Source organism: Acanthochromis polyacanthus, chromosome 13 (genome assembly GCF_021347895.1).
Source record: "Acanthochromis polyacanthus isolate Apoly-LR-REF ecotype Palm Island chromosome 13, KAUST_Apoly_ChrSc, whole genome shotgun sequence".
Lineage (NCBI taxonomy): Eukaryota > Metazoa > Chordata > Actinopteri > Pomacentridae > Acanthochromis > Acanthochromis polyacanthus.
In genome coordinates, this window is record NC_067125.1 from 19,451,772 (window position 1) to 19,469,315 (window position 17,544).

The 17,544-nt window shown below is 42.8% G+C and overlaps 1 protein-coding gene across 1 annotated transcript in view; it reads right to left on the minus strand.

Moving 5' to 3' along the window:
* Window positions 1-17,544, minus strand: part of fat3a (FAT atypical cadherin 3a) — a 394,840-nt gene that overhangs the window by 44,324 nt on the left and 332,972 nt on the right. The window contains 3 exon segments of the mRNA XM_051958357.1: window positions 2,663-3,363; window positions 4,431-4,584; window positions 5,451-5,697. Coding sequence (XP_051814317.1) covers window positions 2,663-3,363; window positions 4,431-4,584; window positions 5,451-5,697 — 1,102 coding nt within the window.

Below are 17,544 nucleotides of genomic sequence, written 5' to 3' on the forward strand. Positions count from 1 at the left end.
ATTGCTGAATAATGTGTGGAAGGAAAGTGTGTGTCTGTGCGACGGTATGAGCATCAGCTTCTGCTGGACATTCATAGCAGGCTGTGACACAGTCTGGAGTCTGTGAGGCTGTGTATTGGGTGAGCTCGGCCTGATTCGCCACAGAAGCCGCAGAAGTGGGCACACTCCAGGAGTACAGCCAGCCAAGGGCAAGGCACCATCAGCGGTGTGACACAATGCGGAAGCGGGGTAGGTGTGGCATAGTCTGGGCTCGGCTAGCCGCTAATCCGCACAAGGCAGCCATACCCACATTCTTGTTAGCAAACATTGGATGCCTTGACAACAGGATGGACCTCATCAGACTGTGGAGATGTGATAGACTGGTGTGTTACTGTTTTCACCGAGACCTGACTGAATCAGAACATCACAGATGCTGCCGTAGGGCCCAATGCTACACCGAGTAGACAGATCAGTAAGCAGAGAGGAGGCTGCCTGCTGTCAGGATTCCATCTCTGTTTCCACTTGCTTCTCACATCACATAGAGCTACTGACTGTCAAGGATTAGGGTTAACCCTAACCCTCTACATGCCTGCCGTGGGAGCTGTCGGCTGTCCTCATAACAGCCGCCAGCTACGTACCACCAAGTGCTAATGTGGAGGAGGTTATGTCGGAGCTCTACAACAACATCAGCAAAAGGAAGTGACATCAGGCTACACCCAAATGCTCACTTCATAGCAGCTGGTGACTTCAACCAGGCAAGTCTCACATGTTCTGTTCTGCCTAAATTCTACCAACATGGAAATGTTGTGACATAACATTTCCGCCCTGTTAGCCCTCACACCTATAGTAATGAAATGTTTTGAACGCCTGGTCATGCAGCACATTGAAAACTGCCTCCATGCTGACCTGGACCCACTACAATTCACTTACAGATCCACAAACAGATCCACAGAATATGCAATTTCCACCATGCTCCGCCTCACGCTGTCTCACCTATGCCAGGCTCCTCTGACCTCATAGACTTCAGCAGTGCCTTCGCCACCATCATCCCACGGCAAGTAGATGATGGCTTCACCATCATCCACTTGGAAAAGCTTCAGCTGACAATGGCATCTGTAAGTAGAGCTACAAAAAGCTGTAGACCCAGTTACAAATGACAGCAGACAGTCAGGGTGGGCAGCTTCGCATCAAAGACCATCACAGTGAGCATCGGTGCTCCACAGGGCTGTGTCCTTAGCCCTCTGCTCTTCAGCCTGCTCACCTTTGACTGCACTGCCAGATTCTGCAGCAACCACATCCTGAAGTTCGCAGATGACACGACGGACAGTAGTGGGCCTCATTAAGGACAACAGCGAGTCTGCATACAGGGAAGAAGTGAAACAGCTGAGCTCCTGGTGCAGTTCCCACAACTTGTCCCTCAATGTGGACAAGACCAGTGAGGTTGTTGTTGATTTCAGGAGGGCTGACAAACAGGATCATGCACCACTATTCACTGCAGACGGGACTGCAGTGAAGAAGGTCAGCAGTGTGAAGTACTTGGAGGTTCACCTTGATGATGACCTCACTTCAACCACTAACACCTTGGTAGTCATCAAAAAAGCTCAGCAGCAGCTGCACTCCATCTGCAGACTCAGGAAGACAGGCCTCCCCACCACATACCTCACCCCCTACAACAAGGGCACTGTTAAAAGCATCCTGACATATGGCTTTACCACCTGGACCATGGCGGTTCTCATACCTGGTGAAGGACAAAAAGCAGCTCAACAGACTGGTCAAGACAGCCAGCAATGTTAATTGGCAACCCAGTCCCCAGCCCACTCCTCCGAGAGCCCATGAGGCAGCAGCGCTGCATCAGCAGAGACACCTCCATCATCATGGACCCGCTCCAGCCCTCCCACCCCATCTTTTCCCTTTTGCCATCAGGAAGGAGATACAACAGCATTAGCTGCAAAACTAGCAGAAACTGAACAGATTCTTTCCCCATGCTGTAAGACTTAATGGATTGTCCCCCATCCCCACATACACACCCACACTCACCCTTGACAACTAGTCACCTGTCAAGTCAAGAGACTCAATGAGAGACTGGATTGTTTTTTTTTTTTTAAATCTGTTAGTTATCTATTAGTTTAATATCTATTAATTTATTATGATGTTTATTATGATGTTTATATTTTAATATTATTAATATATATATTAATTACATTATTTTATTGATGACTCATGTTTCTGTTGCACTAGTCACTGATTGAGAAACGATATTTCGTTCTCTTGTGCATGTAAATGCACAGTGAAAATGACAATGAAATCTTTGACCTTGACATTATCCCTGTGGAATGTGCCCCGTCTGTCATTGAGCATCCCTCATCAGATTTCATTTGTTCATATCATAAATTTATGCTCATCTACATGTATTTTTAGGTTCAGTACTAGGATCAAGCAGCTTGTGAAAAATATGATGAAAAATAACATGTTAATAACATGTACCAGATACATATTTAATAAAATCTGCATTTCTTTTGCCATGTATATAATTGTGGGTTTTTTTGTGTGTACTTGTCTTCCTTGGACCAAAAACATCATTTAGGAATCTGTCTTAACTAAATTCAAGGTTGGGTTAGGTTAAGGTGAGTTAAGGTTAACCAGGTGAGGTCATAAGGTCCATGTCACGGCTTCACACACTCACCCTCATCACTGTCCCATGGGCTCTTGCGTATGGAGTCACAGTCTGAGCGACAAGGTGACACTGGTGGCAGGTTGGGGGCCACACTGCACACCACCACTCCTCTCCTGGTGGTTCCGGACAGGATTCTTGGTGACTCTGGGTGAAAGGTACTCATCTCTGTAAGCTCCACACTGCGTCCATCTGTCATCTTCTCCAGTGTGGACCGTGGGTCTCCTTGGAAACAGGGTGTGTATGCCATTGGCCTCACAGGGACTTGTGGCGGTCCCATCATCCCAGCCCCTCCAACCATACCTGGCTCTGAGTAAAGGTTAATAGGATCTCCTGATGTGCAATGTAAGGTCTTAAACTGAACACCATTGGCCTTGTTGAGGAGTGCTGCAGTGGCCGGGTCCTGGACCAGAGCTAGGTTGTTCCGTGAGTAGTTCTTCTGGAAAACCTTCTTGCGAAATGCGATGAAAAGTATGATGAGGGTAATTATAACAAACAGCACCACAGCAATGCCAATCAGCTCTTCTTTGCCAACCACAGCATGTCCAGCTTGCATGTCTGGGACGACGACAGGCCGAAGGCTGCATCGTTGGCCCACAAAGCCTGCCGTACAGTTACAATAGAAGGAACCGTGAGTGTTGACACAGGTGCCGCCATTCTCACAGTCACCCTCTGGATTGCTGCGGTCACATTCGTTCACATCCTCCTCACAACTGCAAGATATAGGGAAGGAGGAAAGAGGGGAAAAAAGACTCGTGTAAGAATAAATTTGGACTTCTCAATTCCTAGAAGGACTGAAAACCAGAGTGAAAGAGTAAATTGAAATGCACCAAGGATATACTGCATGAGAAAAAACACAACACAACTTACATGTCTTTATCATGATGTGTGTTTTGTTGAAGCAGCAAGTTATATATAAACTCATCTGTGGCACTGGCATTAAGCCAGACTGACCCTGTATCCTGTCAGGGATTATTCATAGTACAAGTCATTAATGAAGTGATCTGAGTTGTTTTTCAATGTGCACAAATGCATGTCTCTCGCTTCCTTTGGGAGATGGTCATCTGGATGCTGCTGCTGTTCAGTGGTGCTGGTGTTTTGTTTATATTTAATTAGATTTTTTCCATGACTTCGGACAAACACTGTTGTTGACGTCAAAAAAGCCTTTCCTCTTTCCTAACCGACTTTGCATAATTCAAAGTACAGTTGCCTGTGTGTCTCTACCAACATTGGTGTCTACCAAAGGGGTTGAGGTTCAGATTTGTGTCATATCAAAATTAAAATAGAAATGTTACTCGGTCTGACCTGGTAAGATTACATCACAACTTTTGAGGAAAAGTTACTAGGGTGCACATTCCATTCAAACATGAAGCTGATACATTCAGCTGCTGTCAGCTGTTTTGAAAGGGGTATTTTTTTGAAATGCGTCTCGTGAAGTCACATTTTAAATGGGTGATTGTTAGGGAATCTTACATGTACCTAACCACTTGGTGGCAAAATCCATGAAGAGTTGTTCACACATTTTATACTCTCTCCACTGTACAGTTAACTAAAAACTAATTCATGTATCTTTTTCTATGTATGGTTTACACTATCATACAAACCAAACAAAACAAGCAAAACATTGATTTTTATATATTTTTTCTCACTAAACTTTGTGTTTTTTTATACACGATTACTGTATGGTAATGGTAATGTTGCTGGGTTTTTTTTCATAATGTGGGTTCAGCAGGTCTTTAAAGACTTGCAGTTTAAGTTTGTGTGTTTGCCTGGAACTTACGTCAGACCTCTGAAGCCTCTCCTGCAGCTGCACAGAAAGGCGTTGCCAATGGGTTTGCACACACCACCATTTTGACATGGGTTGGGAACACACGCTGTTATCTCCATCTCACAGTTCCCTCCAGTGTACTGGGGGTTACAATTGCATGAGAATCCTGACAGATACACAAGGAGGAGGGGGACAAGGAGTTAGACTTTATGGTGGCCAGTAATACACACACAAAACTTTGGGTGAATAGCAGACCCAATGCTTCCTAGCATACTGTGGTCTTCATATGAAATGGTTGACACACTGCAAAAACTGCTCAGGTATGGCCCGGGGAACATGACAGAGCTAAGGTGTTTACCCGGCTTCCACACTACCCAGATCCAATCCTTTTGAGCAACTGTGGGATGTGCCAGGATAAGCCTGATCTAGGTAGATCCCGTCCCACAAACCACAGGACTCACAGAATTCACTGCCACCATTCCGGTGCCACAGGACCATCCCCAGAGGTCCTGGGTCTATGCTCCGCTGGGTCAGAGGAGTTTTAGTGGCATAAAGGAGATCAGCACAATATTAGGCAGGTATAGGCCATAATGTTACACCTGACCGGTGTATACACATATATTGTCTTATTAAATGGAAGTTACATATCCATAGCTCACACTTTGTTCGTTTTCAAGCTGTCAAGTTTTTTTTTCATGAACTAATGCTATTGTCGCTATTGTAGTAGCTGTGTGTCAGCTATTATAAAAAAAACGACACTTAAACCACTTGACATGTCAGACAGACATGGTTTCAGCTCTCCACTGTCCACAGCTCTTCTTTTTTTTGGAGTTGGATTAACTGGCAAACTGGTGTCTGCTAGTTAATCTGCTTCAAGAAGACATTCACTAAACATTATGAGTACATTAAAGTGATTTGTAACCCATTTAATTTGTAACTAATACATCATAAAAGACCTGAAGGCAGGTTACTGTCTTTTAGGAACTTCACTGCACAATGGCTGTGCCTTGCGTTGAATTTTCTGTTACTTACCACCAGAGGGAAGACTGGTACAGGTGGCTCCATTGCGGCAAGGCTGTTGCAGGCAGGCATCAGGATACAGGATGCAGCCCAGCTTTAACTCTGTCAGTCCCACCACCTCTGCATATTGTGAACGTTTGTTCTGTAGCGGCAGCTCATTGTTGTTCAGCATGACTGAGTCCAGGCATCCTTGGAAACCCTCAAGGACCCGGGGGTCCTTCCGAGTGCCCATGAGGCTGCGAGAGTTGGGAGGCTGCACCTGACAAGAGAGGCATTATAATTTCTTACATGTTGATATAAAGTGTTGCTTTCAGTGCTCTGCTAAGTGGCACTGAACATGATGTAAATATATGCTTTGATGAGATGTACTTTGTCAAGTAAGATGCAGACGTTGAGGTCTCAGAAAGCACTCAGGCTCATTATGGCCCTAAGGTAACAAAGGTTTTGAAGCAGACAAATAAAGAAACAGTATAAGTTAACCACATAATTATGCTTGCTGAACAGTATATTTTCTAGAATGTTGATTTGATTTGATTAAAGTGATGATACAGATGATTTATTACGTTAAAGATCAAGAAGAATGATTTAAGAAGTGATTCTGCGTAAAGTAATCCTTGTTTAGGATTGTGTATGTGTGTGTGCAGGCCTGAAAGGCTCTGTGTGTGTAGGCCTTAAAAAAGCAGAAGTGCAGAGAGCAACAATCACCATGACTCGGCAGCCACAGTGACACAGCAACCTCCTCAGAAAAAGGGGAAGTTTGGGAAAACCCAGAAGGATCTGTTGAAATGTGTGTGTGTTAAACAGAATGTGGACACTGTGCATTTGCTGTAACAACACGACTTCTGTATTACTGCTGTATGTGACAACAAGTTGATTGCATAAGTTAGACGGAGCCAGGGGCGTACCGAGCCAGTTTTGTGTGTAAGGAGAGAGAGATAAAAAGGCAGAGCCACAAGCACAGAACGGGAGATGTTCGCCGGAGCTGCCAGAAGAGCTGCAAAGGGAACTTGGCCGGAGTTCTGAAGAATCTTCACCTTCCTCTATTGCCCTAGAGACGGGAAGACTACGCGGGACTTAGGCTCCAGAGATCGCTGAGGACATCGTTGGAAGCAAAGTCTTTTTCTGACTTTGTTCAACAAGCGAGGACCACACTATGCCAAACGGAGAGTCCTAAGAGGTTCTGCAGTTATCCAGAAGAAACCAATAGAGGGAAGAACCGACTACACCCGAAGAGGCAAAGGAGGCAACAGCACTGGGCTGTTCCCCTCCCCGGGGCTGGGAGACCCAGTGACCCACCACAGCCTGAACAGACGAGGGTTTTCCATCACCACCATACCACAGAGAAGACAGCTGGGCCGTAAGCACTAACGTTCCAGCCGATTCCAGAGATAACTGCCAGACCACGATTGGCTTGCAGGACTCCTCCGCTCCCCCTGCCGAGGGATAAGATCCTTTTGTCCACAAAGAAGACATCGTAACGAGTCCTCTGGACAACTGAGGACTCCTCCCAGTCAAGACCGAGTGATACGGTAGTGGCCACGCTGTACGCCCTCTCTCCTAAATTTAATAATTAGAGAAGATTGTCAGGTACGCTCGATTCAGTTACTTTAGTATAATTTTTAATCAGAAATAATTAATTGTTTAATCATGAATTCATGCTGTGCCCTTGCTAAATTTGCTTAATAAAACGCTTTATTGCATTTAAAGAGAAGCCTAATGAAATTATTATAAACCACTAAAACCTGCATAGTGGTAAAAAGTTAAGTTGATTGTTCAATCTAATGGTTCTTAAAGGTTACTCAGTCCAAAGTGAGAGTGTTTAAACATTACCCCTGAGGTTAGTTCTTTCCAAACCTCTAAAACGAACCCAGGAATAGCACCAAGTGCATGCAAGTCCTTAGAGAGAAGCTGACCGATAACGAATGTGATTGATAGATCAATTCTACTACTTAGAAAGGCTGCTTAGTGGGATAGCATTTATCAGATAAGAGGGGTGAGACGTTCGGATGCAAGGCAGTCAGAACCTGGGCGAGTGTCTCTTGACTCCAGCTTAATTATTCTGCTGAAACCTGTTAGGTGGAATACTAATAGGCAGATAGAATCTAACCCTTTAAACGGAGCGCTGGACCAGATTTAACCTGAGGTAAGGGTTAAAAAAGGCTCGACTGGCGAACAACTTGCATAGTAAAAATGTTTTGTTGAAAGTTCCTTTTATCAGATATCTCTTGAGTTGCTGTCAGAGGAAATTGCTTGCTTTCAGGACTAATGCTGACAGTCTATCTAAATCATTGTCAAGATTGTAGATGCTTACATGTAGATGTGGTCTAAAGAACTTGCTGTCTATTATTGAATGATTCAACATTATTCTAAACTAACTCAACTAAACCCCATCAACTCCAACTTAATCAGCATCAGGAACCAACATTAATGGTTGAGTAAGCCATTTGATTGGGCTATACACTTTCTGTCAAATTCATTCAATATCCTGTCACGGTTCACTAGCAGTCCATTCTGTGCACGCTCTTGTGTTTGAACACAAGATTCAGCATTTACCATTCTTGGTTGAATGGTAAATGGGCTGCACTTCCATAGTGCTTTGTTAGCCAGAGTGACACACACACTGTAAACCACTGTGTTACAGTGTGTTTCGCATTCACTCATTCTTATTCACCTACCATTGGCAGCACTGGGTTCAGACTTTTCCAGGAAACATAATGTGCTGAGCAAGAGTCAGATCAGTTTGTATTTACACCACAGCATTGGACAGACCTGTTGACTACATCCTCCAAACCCTCATGAACAGACATGTCCACAAAAATACAGTCTTTTGTAGATTTCAGAAAAGTATTTGACTCAATTTGGCATAATGGACTACTCAGGAAAATAACTGAAAATTGCAATACAATCAAATCAATGTATGCAAATACCAAATGTACTGTGAAAACAGGCATCTGTGGTCTTATCCTCTCTGACAAACTAAATGAACGCTTACTCTGTGCAGATGATGTTAACTCCATCTTAGAACTGCAGCAACTGGATCATCTTCAGAACTTTTGTCGGACCTGGCCCTCAGAGATAATCTTGACTAGAATTGTGGTACTGCAGAAAGATCTAGGTGTCAGGGAAACCAGAACATGTTTTTATTGGTCTTTCCTTTAATTAACACTTAAGTATAAGATGTGATCAACCTCTCTTTAACAGGCTATGTACCACAGACTTTAAAGGCTGCTGTAATCAAACCACTACTGAGAAAGCCTACTTTAGATCGAGGTGACATGTTAAAAGGACAGTTTATTCTCGAAAACCAATTTAAGCTATTTTGCAGAGAAGATGGGCCATAGCCCAGGGTTAGGGTTAGGCTAGGAGACATTTTGGTATGACTATACCAAATGTATACACACTCATCAGCCAATCACATGACCGCAACTCAGTTCCTTTAAGGTGGCTGTGGCTCGGGTGGTAGAGCAGGTCGTCCAATGATCCAAGGGTCGGCGGTTCGATTCCCGCTCTTGCCTAGACATGTGCTGTTGTGTCCTTGGGCAAGACACTTTACCCGTGTGTGAATGTTTATGGAATAAATTTCCTATCATAATTCAAGAGCATTTTAAATTGATTTGAGGGCAGCATTTATCAATTTCATTCTCAGATTTTGTGATATTGTCTCTCAGAACTCTGTTCTCGCGCTCAAATTTGCTCTGCGCGTGCTCAAACTGTGTCCTCGCACTCAGTTACGATGCTGCTCGCGCAGATTTCCTGCGCTCAAACTCAAACTCAAACTCTTGCTCTCACGGAACTTCTGCTCACGGATCTCTGCTCTGCTCTCGGATTTTTTGTGTATCAACGCTGTCAACCAATAGAAGGCCGGTGAGCTTTGACCAATCAGATTATCCCTGTTTGTATACGGGTGCGTTCGCTGTTTTCCGAGGAGCGTCGCATACGGGCAGGCACCTTTTCAACAGGTTTTATCCACTCCCTACCTCCGGGGCTGTAATAAATGTGATTTCTTTTATTTTTTTGACCACTGTTGGAATAAAATATCATTCAATACATACAACAGCGCCCGAGCTTCTCATTAAAATGGCTATACTGTATAATAATAGCGGCATCGAACACTGCTCTTTGAGGTGTGCTGGTGGGGAAAACAATGTCACCATCCTGAAGCTAGCGGCTGGACAGCAGATGGCTTGCTAAAATGGACCGGCAAAGTTGAAGCGCTCAGGCAAGTTATTTTTAAATTGATTTTAATGAAAACTATAAAATATTTATTTGATCATATACCTGGTTTTAAACATACATGAACACCATACAAAATGTATTTATATATCCCTGTATTTTCTTTGTTTTGTTTTGAAAACGATTTATATCATTAATAATCGGATGCTATCCTCATCAGGAAGTGGTACTGAAAATGTTAAAGGTAAGCATTCTTGTTTCAGGTTATGTTTAATGTGCAAATGAGGTCAGTACACTCAGATAAGACAATGCGCCAATATGCACTGCTTTCTTTTCCAACAGAACCTGCTCAGACGTCATATCTTTGAAAGACTGCAAACCAAGTTTCAGTATGTCATCAGTCATCCTGACTTGGACCTTGACTATCTAAATTTCATGTGCACTCATGAATTGATACTTGCCGACGCTGATACTTTTCTGCTGGTGAACTGTAAGTACGATGACCGGAACAAGTTGGCGGCCGTATTTCTCGCTGTGCAGCACCTCTCGCACTACGAGCAGCGTCTTGATGACATTGTTTTCTCCACCAGCACACCTCAAAGAGCAGTGTTCGATGCCGCTATTATTATACAATATAGCCTTTTTAATGAGAAGCTCGGACGCTATTGTGTGTATTGAATGATATTTTATTCCAACAGTGGTCAAAAAAATAAAAGAAATCACATTTATTACAGCCCTGGAGGTAGGGAGTGGATAAAACCTGTTGAAAGAGTGCCCGCCCTTATGCGACGCTCCTCGGAAAACAGCGAACGCACCCGTATACAAACAGGGATAATCTGATTGGTCAAAGCTCGCAAGCCTTCTATTGGTTGCAGCGTTGATACACAAAAAATCCGAGAGCAGAGCAGAGATCCGTGAGCAGAAGTTCCGTGAGAGCAAGAGTTTGAGTTTGAGCGCAGGAAATCTGCACAAGCAGCATCGTAACCGAGTGCGAGGACACAGTTTGAGCACGCGCAGAGCAAATTTGAGCGCGAGAGCAGAGTTCTGAGAGACAATATCACAAAATCTGAGAATGAAATTGATAAATGCTGCCCTCAAATCAATTTAAAATGCTCTTGAATTATGATAGGAAATTTATTCCATAAATGTTGGTGGTAGTAGGCGTAGATTGGCTTCAGTCTGCCCCAGGGCAGCTGTGGCTACAAATGTAGTTTACCACCACCAAAGTGAGAATGAGTGAGTGAATGAATAATGGATTCGTTGTGAAGCGCTTTGAGTGTCTTGAAAAGTGCTATATAAATCTAATCCATTATTATTATTAGATAACTTGCTGATGTTGACACTGAGCATCAAAAAGGCAATTCAAGCGACTGAATGGTTGTTGGTACCAGACAGGCTGGTCTGAGTATTTCAGAAACTGCTGATCGATGGGGATTTTCACTCACAACCATCTCTACAGAGAATGGTCTGAAAAAGAGAAAATATCCAGTGAGCGGCAATTGTGTGGACCAAAATGCCTTGTTGACGTGACAGGTCAGAGCAGACTGGCGAGACTGGTTGGAGATGATAGAAAGGCAACAGAAATTCATGTAACCACTCATTACAACCAAGGAACACAGATGACTGGACAACTACAGCTAATGTGTTCAGGGAGACAAGTAAGAGAGTACTTAGTGTAAAGGAAAGTAGATAAGGAGACTTGGTTGTGGAATGACAAAGTGTAGGCATGCATACAGAGAAAGAGGTTAGCTAAGAAGAAGTGGGACCCTGAGAGGACTGAAGAGAGTAGACAGGAGCACAGTGAGATGTAGCGTAAGATGAAAGTACAGGCAGCAAAGGCCAAACAAAGAGCTTATGACATATGTTAGGTTGGACAGCAAGGAGGAAGAAACTAATTTATACAGGTTGGCGAGGCAGTGAGATTGTCGTGTGCGGGTGGTGTGAACCCAAGCAGCAGGCGAAACAGACAGGCAGGGTGAATTAAACACTGATTTTAATATTAACATAAAATCACTCCATACAGGAGGAACAGGGGATAAAATCAGGAAGGGGGGCAAAACTAAACTAAACTAAACTAAAGGCGACGGCCTCGGGCTAAGCTAAATAAACAGGGAGAGGGGAAACTCACAATGTGTCCAGGAGGGGAATCGGGAGACCAGGTGGAGAGCAGAGCTGAGGGGGACAGCGGAGGGGACGTGGTGAGGAGCGAGCAGCAGGCAGACTCGGAGTAGACGGAGGAGGGGTGCAGAGCGGGCGAGGGATTCCGACGTGAAGAGGGAGGATGGAACCGGCAAGTTAATTCACAGAGAACGGAGATCGGACAACGGAGTGCATATGAAGGGGTGCAGCATGTAGCAGGGGTGACGAGCAGATGAGGTGATCCATTAATCCAGAGAGCAGTGTGCTCGCGGCGGGGTGCGGAGTGTATCAGGCATGAACATGATGCAGGAGGCATGTGGCAATGATGCAGCAAGGAAATGAGGGAAGCGCCAGGCTTTATAACGAGCTAATTGTTCACTGCGCTCAGCTGCGCTTCTCCCCAGCTGCTCCTAATTAGACGAGCCGGAGCGCTGGCACGAGAGGGGGCGTGACAGAGATAGAGATGGGAAGGATGTGCAGCAGGTTAGAGTGATTAAGGGGTAGAGATGGAAGTGTATTGACAGGCGTGGTGGGAAGCTGGAGAGAGTACTTTGAAGAATTGATGAATGAGCAAAATAAGAGTAGAAGAGGTGACCATTGTGGACAAGGAAGTAGCAAAGATCAGTAAGGGTGAAGTGAGGGCATTGTAAAGGATAAAGAGTGGAAAGGCTGTGAAAAGAAACAACATTATCCAGGTAATCTACCTGTGGAGGTATGAAACCATGTAGGAGAGGTGACAGTAGAGTTTTTGACTTGGCTGTTCAAAAAGATCATAGAAAGTGAGAAGATGCCTGATGAATGGAAGAGAAATGTGCTGGTGTCGATTTTTAGAACAAGGGAGATGTGCAGAGTTGTGGTAACTACAGAGGAATAGGGTTAATGAGACATGCAGTGAAACATGGGAAAGAGTAGTTGAAGCTAGACTAAGGGCAGAGGTGAACATCTGTGAGCAGCAGTATGGTTTCATGCCAACAAAGAGAACTACAGATGCAGTATTTGCTTTGAAGATGTCGGTAGAGAAGTACAGAGAAGGTCAGAGGGAGCTCCATTGTGTCTTTGTAGATCTAGAGAAAGCATATGACAGGGTGCCCAGAGAGGAACTGTGGTATTGTATGAGGAAGTCTGGAGTGGTGGAGAAGTATGTTAGAGTGGTGAAGGTAGGAGGCCTGTAAGACAGTGGTGAGGTGTGCTATTGGTGTAACAGAGCAGTTCAAGGTGGAGGTAGGACTGCATCAAGGCTGATAGATGAGGTTAGACAGGAATCTCCATGGACTATGATGTTTGCAGATGACATTGTGATCTTTAGTGCGAGCAGGGAGCAGCTGGAGGAAAATCTAGAGAGGTGGAGGTAAATACTGAAAAGGAAAGGACAGAAGATGTGCATGAATGAGAAGAACCGAAGTGGAAGGGTGAGGTCACAGAGCAGATAAAAAGAAAATGTAGGATTTTCAGTACTTGTGGTCAACCGTTCAGACCAATGGAAGGTGTGGAAAAGAGATGAAAAAGTGTGTGCAAGCAGGTTGAAGCAGGTGGAGGAAAGTGTCAGGTGTGATGTGTGATAAAAGAGTGTCAAGAATGAAAGGGAAGGTGTACAAAACAGTGGTGAGACCAACGATGTTGTATGGTTTAGAGACAGTGGCACATGTGAGGAGAACATGTGCCAGAACATGTGAGGCAGTGCTGGAGCTAGCAGACATGTTGAGGTCCTCTTTGGGAGAGAAAATGATGCTGTACTGCACCTTTGAAACCCTAGCCAGGTTGCACAAAATGCTTTACAGTATGTTTGTCATTCACACATTCACACATACACTTACACACAATTATATGGAGTATCTTGGAGTGTACTGTCTTGCTTAAGCACACTTTGGAACATAGAATGGCTGGCTATTAAGCCTGCGGCAGCCACCATTTATTTGTATGGCACATGAGGGTGTCACATTTCTCTTTTTTGTCAGCTTAGAATTTGATAGTCAGACTTCTGGGGCATACATGATGGTGGTGTTCACCAACGCAGTTTCTTAACTTTCCTCCAAGAGGTTCTTTTGCACGTCTGTTTTGTTTGCTTGTCTGTCCAACAATGACTGATCTAAAACTGGCAAGATTTGTCATTGGGGCATTGTGAATGAATTAGACTTTTCGGGAATTACGATTACAATCCACTGAAGACTGCTCACCCAGTGTAGGCGACATCCACATTAAGGAGCCCCAAACATTCCTGGGGTGATCTCACCTCAGAGTGGCTTAAACAAACAAGACAAAGTGCTCCAGAGAGGATTTTTATGACCAGAGAGCCCTTATGGCGTCCTACCTTCCACCAGGACGCCATAAAATTAACTTATGATGACATTTGACTCTTAAAGAAAACCTCTCTGCAAACAAAGACCCATGGATTTCTATTATAACCATTCACAGGAAGGACACTCAGGTCTCCTGCATGTAAAGCAGAGAACTGTAGTTTCACAGACCTTTTAACACCTTTAAAAATTACCATTTAAATGATTGTTGTTCACACCGACGGGGAACCGCTTTGATGAACTGAACCTCCACTCTGTCTATGGCTCCATCTCTGTTGCTCTGCCATCAAATAACCAGTCGTAAAATTCCATGACCTCCTGTTGCCCTGAGGGTCTGCTGGCAGAGACTCTCTCTGTCAGTCCAACCCGGTCTCACAAGGATTCGTGAAACTGTCACGTAAATTAATCTATGGTTACGTGCGCACCAACACGATTTCTCATATTTTACGTGTTGCTCACAACGAAATTCAAACCAATGTATTTCAAGCGGAGGACTTTTCATGCCACTCAGAACGTATTTCACACGAATATTTTTAATGTAAAAGCGTTGCGAATCCAAGCGGAGGACTTTTCATGCCACTCAGAACGTATTTCAAACGAATATTTTTAATGTAAAAGCGTTGCGAATCCAACGCTATAGTTTGCATTACATCGTCCCATATATATAATGTGATGCCTTTATTTTTGCTGCAGGATTTGGGTATTTGAGATTAAAAAACGTTAGTGTTTGTTTGTTTGCAAACGGGTTTGATTTTGTTTTCATATCTGAATCTTAATCACACCTGAATAGAACGTTTAATTAATCAAATATTCCTCGTGTGTCATGTTTCTCCTCGGTCAGATTTAAGCGAGTTACTTAGGGCATTTTGAATCGGTATATTATATTTTTAATGTAAAAGCATTGCGAATCCAACGCTATATTTTGCATTCGCAGGGGCCGGCAATTAGATGTGGCTTCGGGCCAAAATTTGTGTAAACATTATTCGGCCGTTTGACCGACGGGCCGGTGCGCTGGTATTTATTAAATAATTTTGATGAGTGGGTATCCGATGCCTGTATAGCTCAGCACGTTAAGCAGGTGACTCATGTACAAGAGCTGGTCTCGGACGTGGGTTCGATTCCGGTCTGCTTTATTATAATATTTTGGAAGTTTTTCATACACAAATGCAGATTTCTAAACGGACTGCTGTAAAACTTTTTAACATGATTGAAGATATCAAACTCATGGACAACTCCTAACCCACTGGACATTCATGCGGACAGACTCCTGTTTCAATTTAAAAAAAAAAAACAAAACAAAACAAAACGTGCAGCACTTCGGCACCTTTCTTCTTCGGTGGTGTCTGTGTAAAACAATGTCCAACATGCAAAACAGCACACCTAGCGCCATGAAGCACAAAATGCAGGTGTAAATCAATGGGGTGCTGAACATAGTAATATTCATAGCGGAAATAATAGATAATAATAATAATGATAGGTAACAGAATATTCTGAAATTAAGCTCGACTGTAGACAGGTATTTTGCAAACACTGTAAACACACTCACACACACACTAATATATGTTAGAGAAGCAGATAATGGCAGTAAAGTCAATTATTTTAATAATTTGAAGAGACAATATATGATTACGCTATATATACATATATAAACAAAATACTGACTAATGAACACATATTTCTATATAAAACTATATATATATATATATATATATATATATATATATAATATCATTTTCTGACATATCTTTTTTAATATATATGTATGAATTATATTGATAGTCTATATGTGATTTATATAATAATTTTCTCTGATATATAACTTATCTATTACATATATATATATATATGTGAATGATGTTGATACTCCATCTATGATTTATATGTATTCATTTTCTCTGATATATAACTTCTATCTATTGTTTTATATAAAAATATGTGTTCATTAGTCAGTATTTTGTTTATATATGTGTATATAGCGTAATCATATATTGTCTCTTCAAATTATTAAAATAATTGACTTCGCTGCCATTATCTGCTTCTCTAACATATATTAGTGTGTGTGTGTTTACAGTGTTTGCAAAATACCTGTCTGCAGTCGAGCTTAATATCAGAATATTCTATTACTGTTAATCCCACTATGAATATTAAAATACGCCGAACCATTTGTCCTGTATCATAGCTACATGTATGACGTTTGCAGCAAAAAAATTAAAAAACGCGTGAAAATCAGTTTAATATTCAGAGTTAAGATGGATTAAATGCGCTGTCAAACAGCGCTGAGTGGAGCGGATGACCGGACCAAGATGGCGGCCCCACCGCTCGTCAGCCCCAATAGGCAGTAGCGGTCGATGCGGCGTCTACTCTTTATTATGTCTATGGTGCTGAATGCTCTGGGAGCAAGTCTGCAGTGAAAACACTGGCCCCCGGTGAGTCGGTATGTACAATTTCAGCCTCCTCGGTCAACAGGGGGCCAGATGGTACCTAATATTTGACTGAGTAGGTGTGTTCTCCATTCTCCAAACTTCAACATGGTACCATCTGGCCCTAGTACTTGAGGTTAAGATTTCATCCCGTTTGGGTAAAAAATGAGGGTGAGGGTCGAATTCCACTGGAAGAAGGCTCTCAGGGTTTAAAAGTCTGACAAGACCTGATTTTTCCAACATGAACACTTGGTCACATTTTTCTGTGTTCATTAGTCAGTATTTTGTTTATATATGTATATATAGCGTAATCATATATTGTCTCTTCAAATTATTAAAATAATTGACTTTACTGCCATTATCTGCTTCTCTAACATATATTAGTGTGTGTGTGAGTGTGTTTACAGTGTTTGCAAAATACCTGTCTACAGTCGAGCTTAATTTCAGAATATTCTGTTACCTATCATTATTATTATTATCTATTATTTCCGCTATGAATATTACTATGTTCAGCACCCCATTGATTTACACCTGCATTTTGTGCTTCATGGCGCTAGGTGTGCTGTTTTGCATGTTGGACATTGTTTTACACAGACACCACCGAAGAAGAAAGGTGCCGAAGTGCTGCACGTTTTGTTTTGTTTTGTTTTTTTTTTTTAAATTGAAACAGGAGTCTGTCCGCATGAATGTCCAGTGGGTTAGGAGTTGTCCATGAGTTTGATATCTTCAATCATGTTAAAAAGTTTTACAGCAGTCCGTTTAGAAATCTGCATTTGTGTATGAAAAACTTCCAAAATATTATAATAAAGCAGACCGGAATCGAACCCACGTCCGAGACCAGCTCTTGTACATGAGTCACCTGCTTAACGTGCTGAGCTATACAGGCATCGGATACCCACTCATCAAAATTATTTAATAAATACCAGCGCACCGGCCCGTCGGTCAAACGGCCGAATAATGTTTACACAAATTTTGGCCCGAAGCCACATCTAATTGCCGGCCCCTGCGAATGCAAAATATAGCGTTGGATTCGCAATGCTTTTACATTAAAAATATAATATACCGATTCAAAATGCCCTA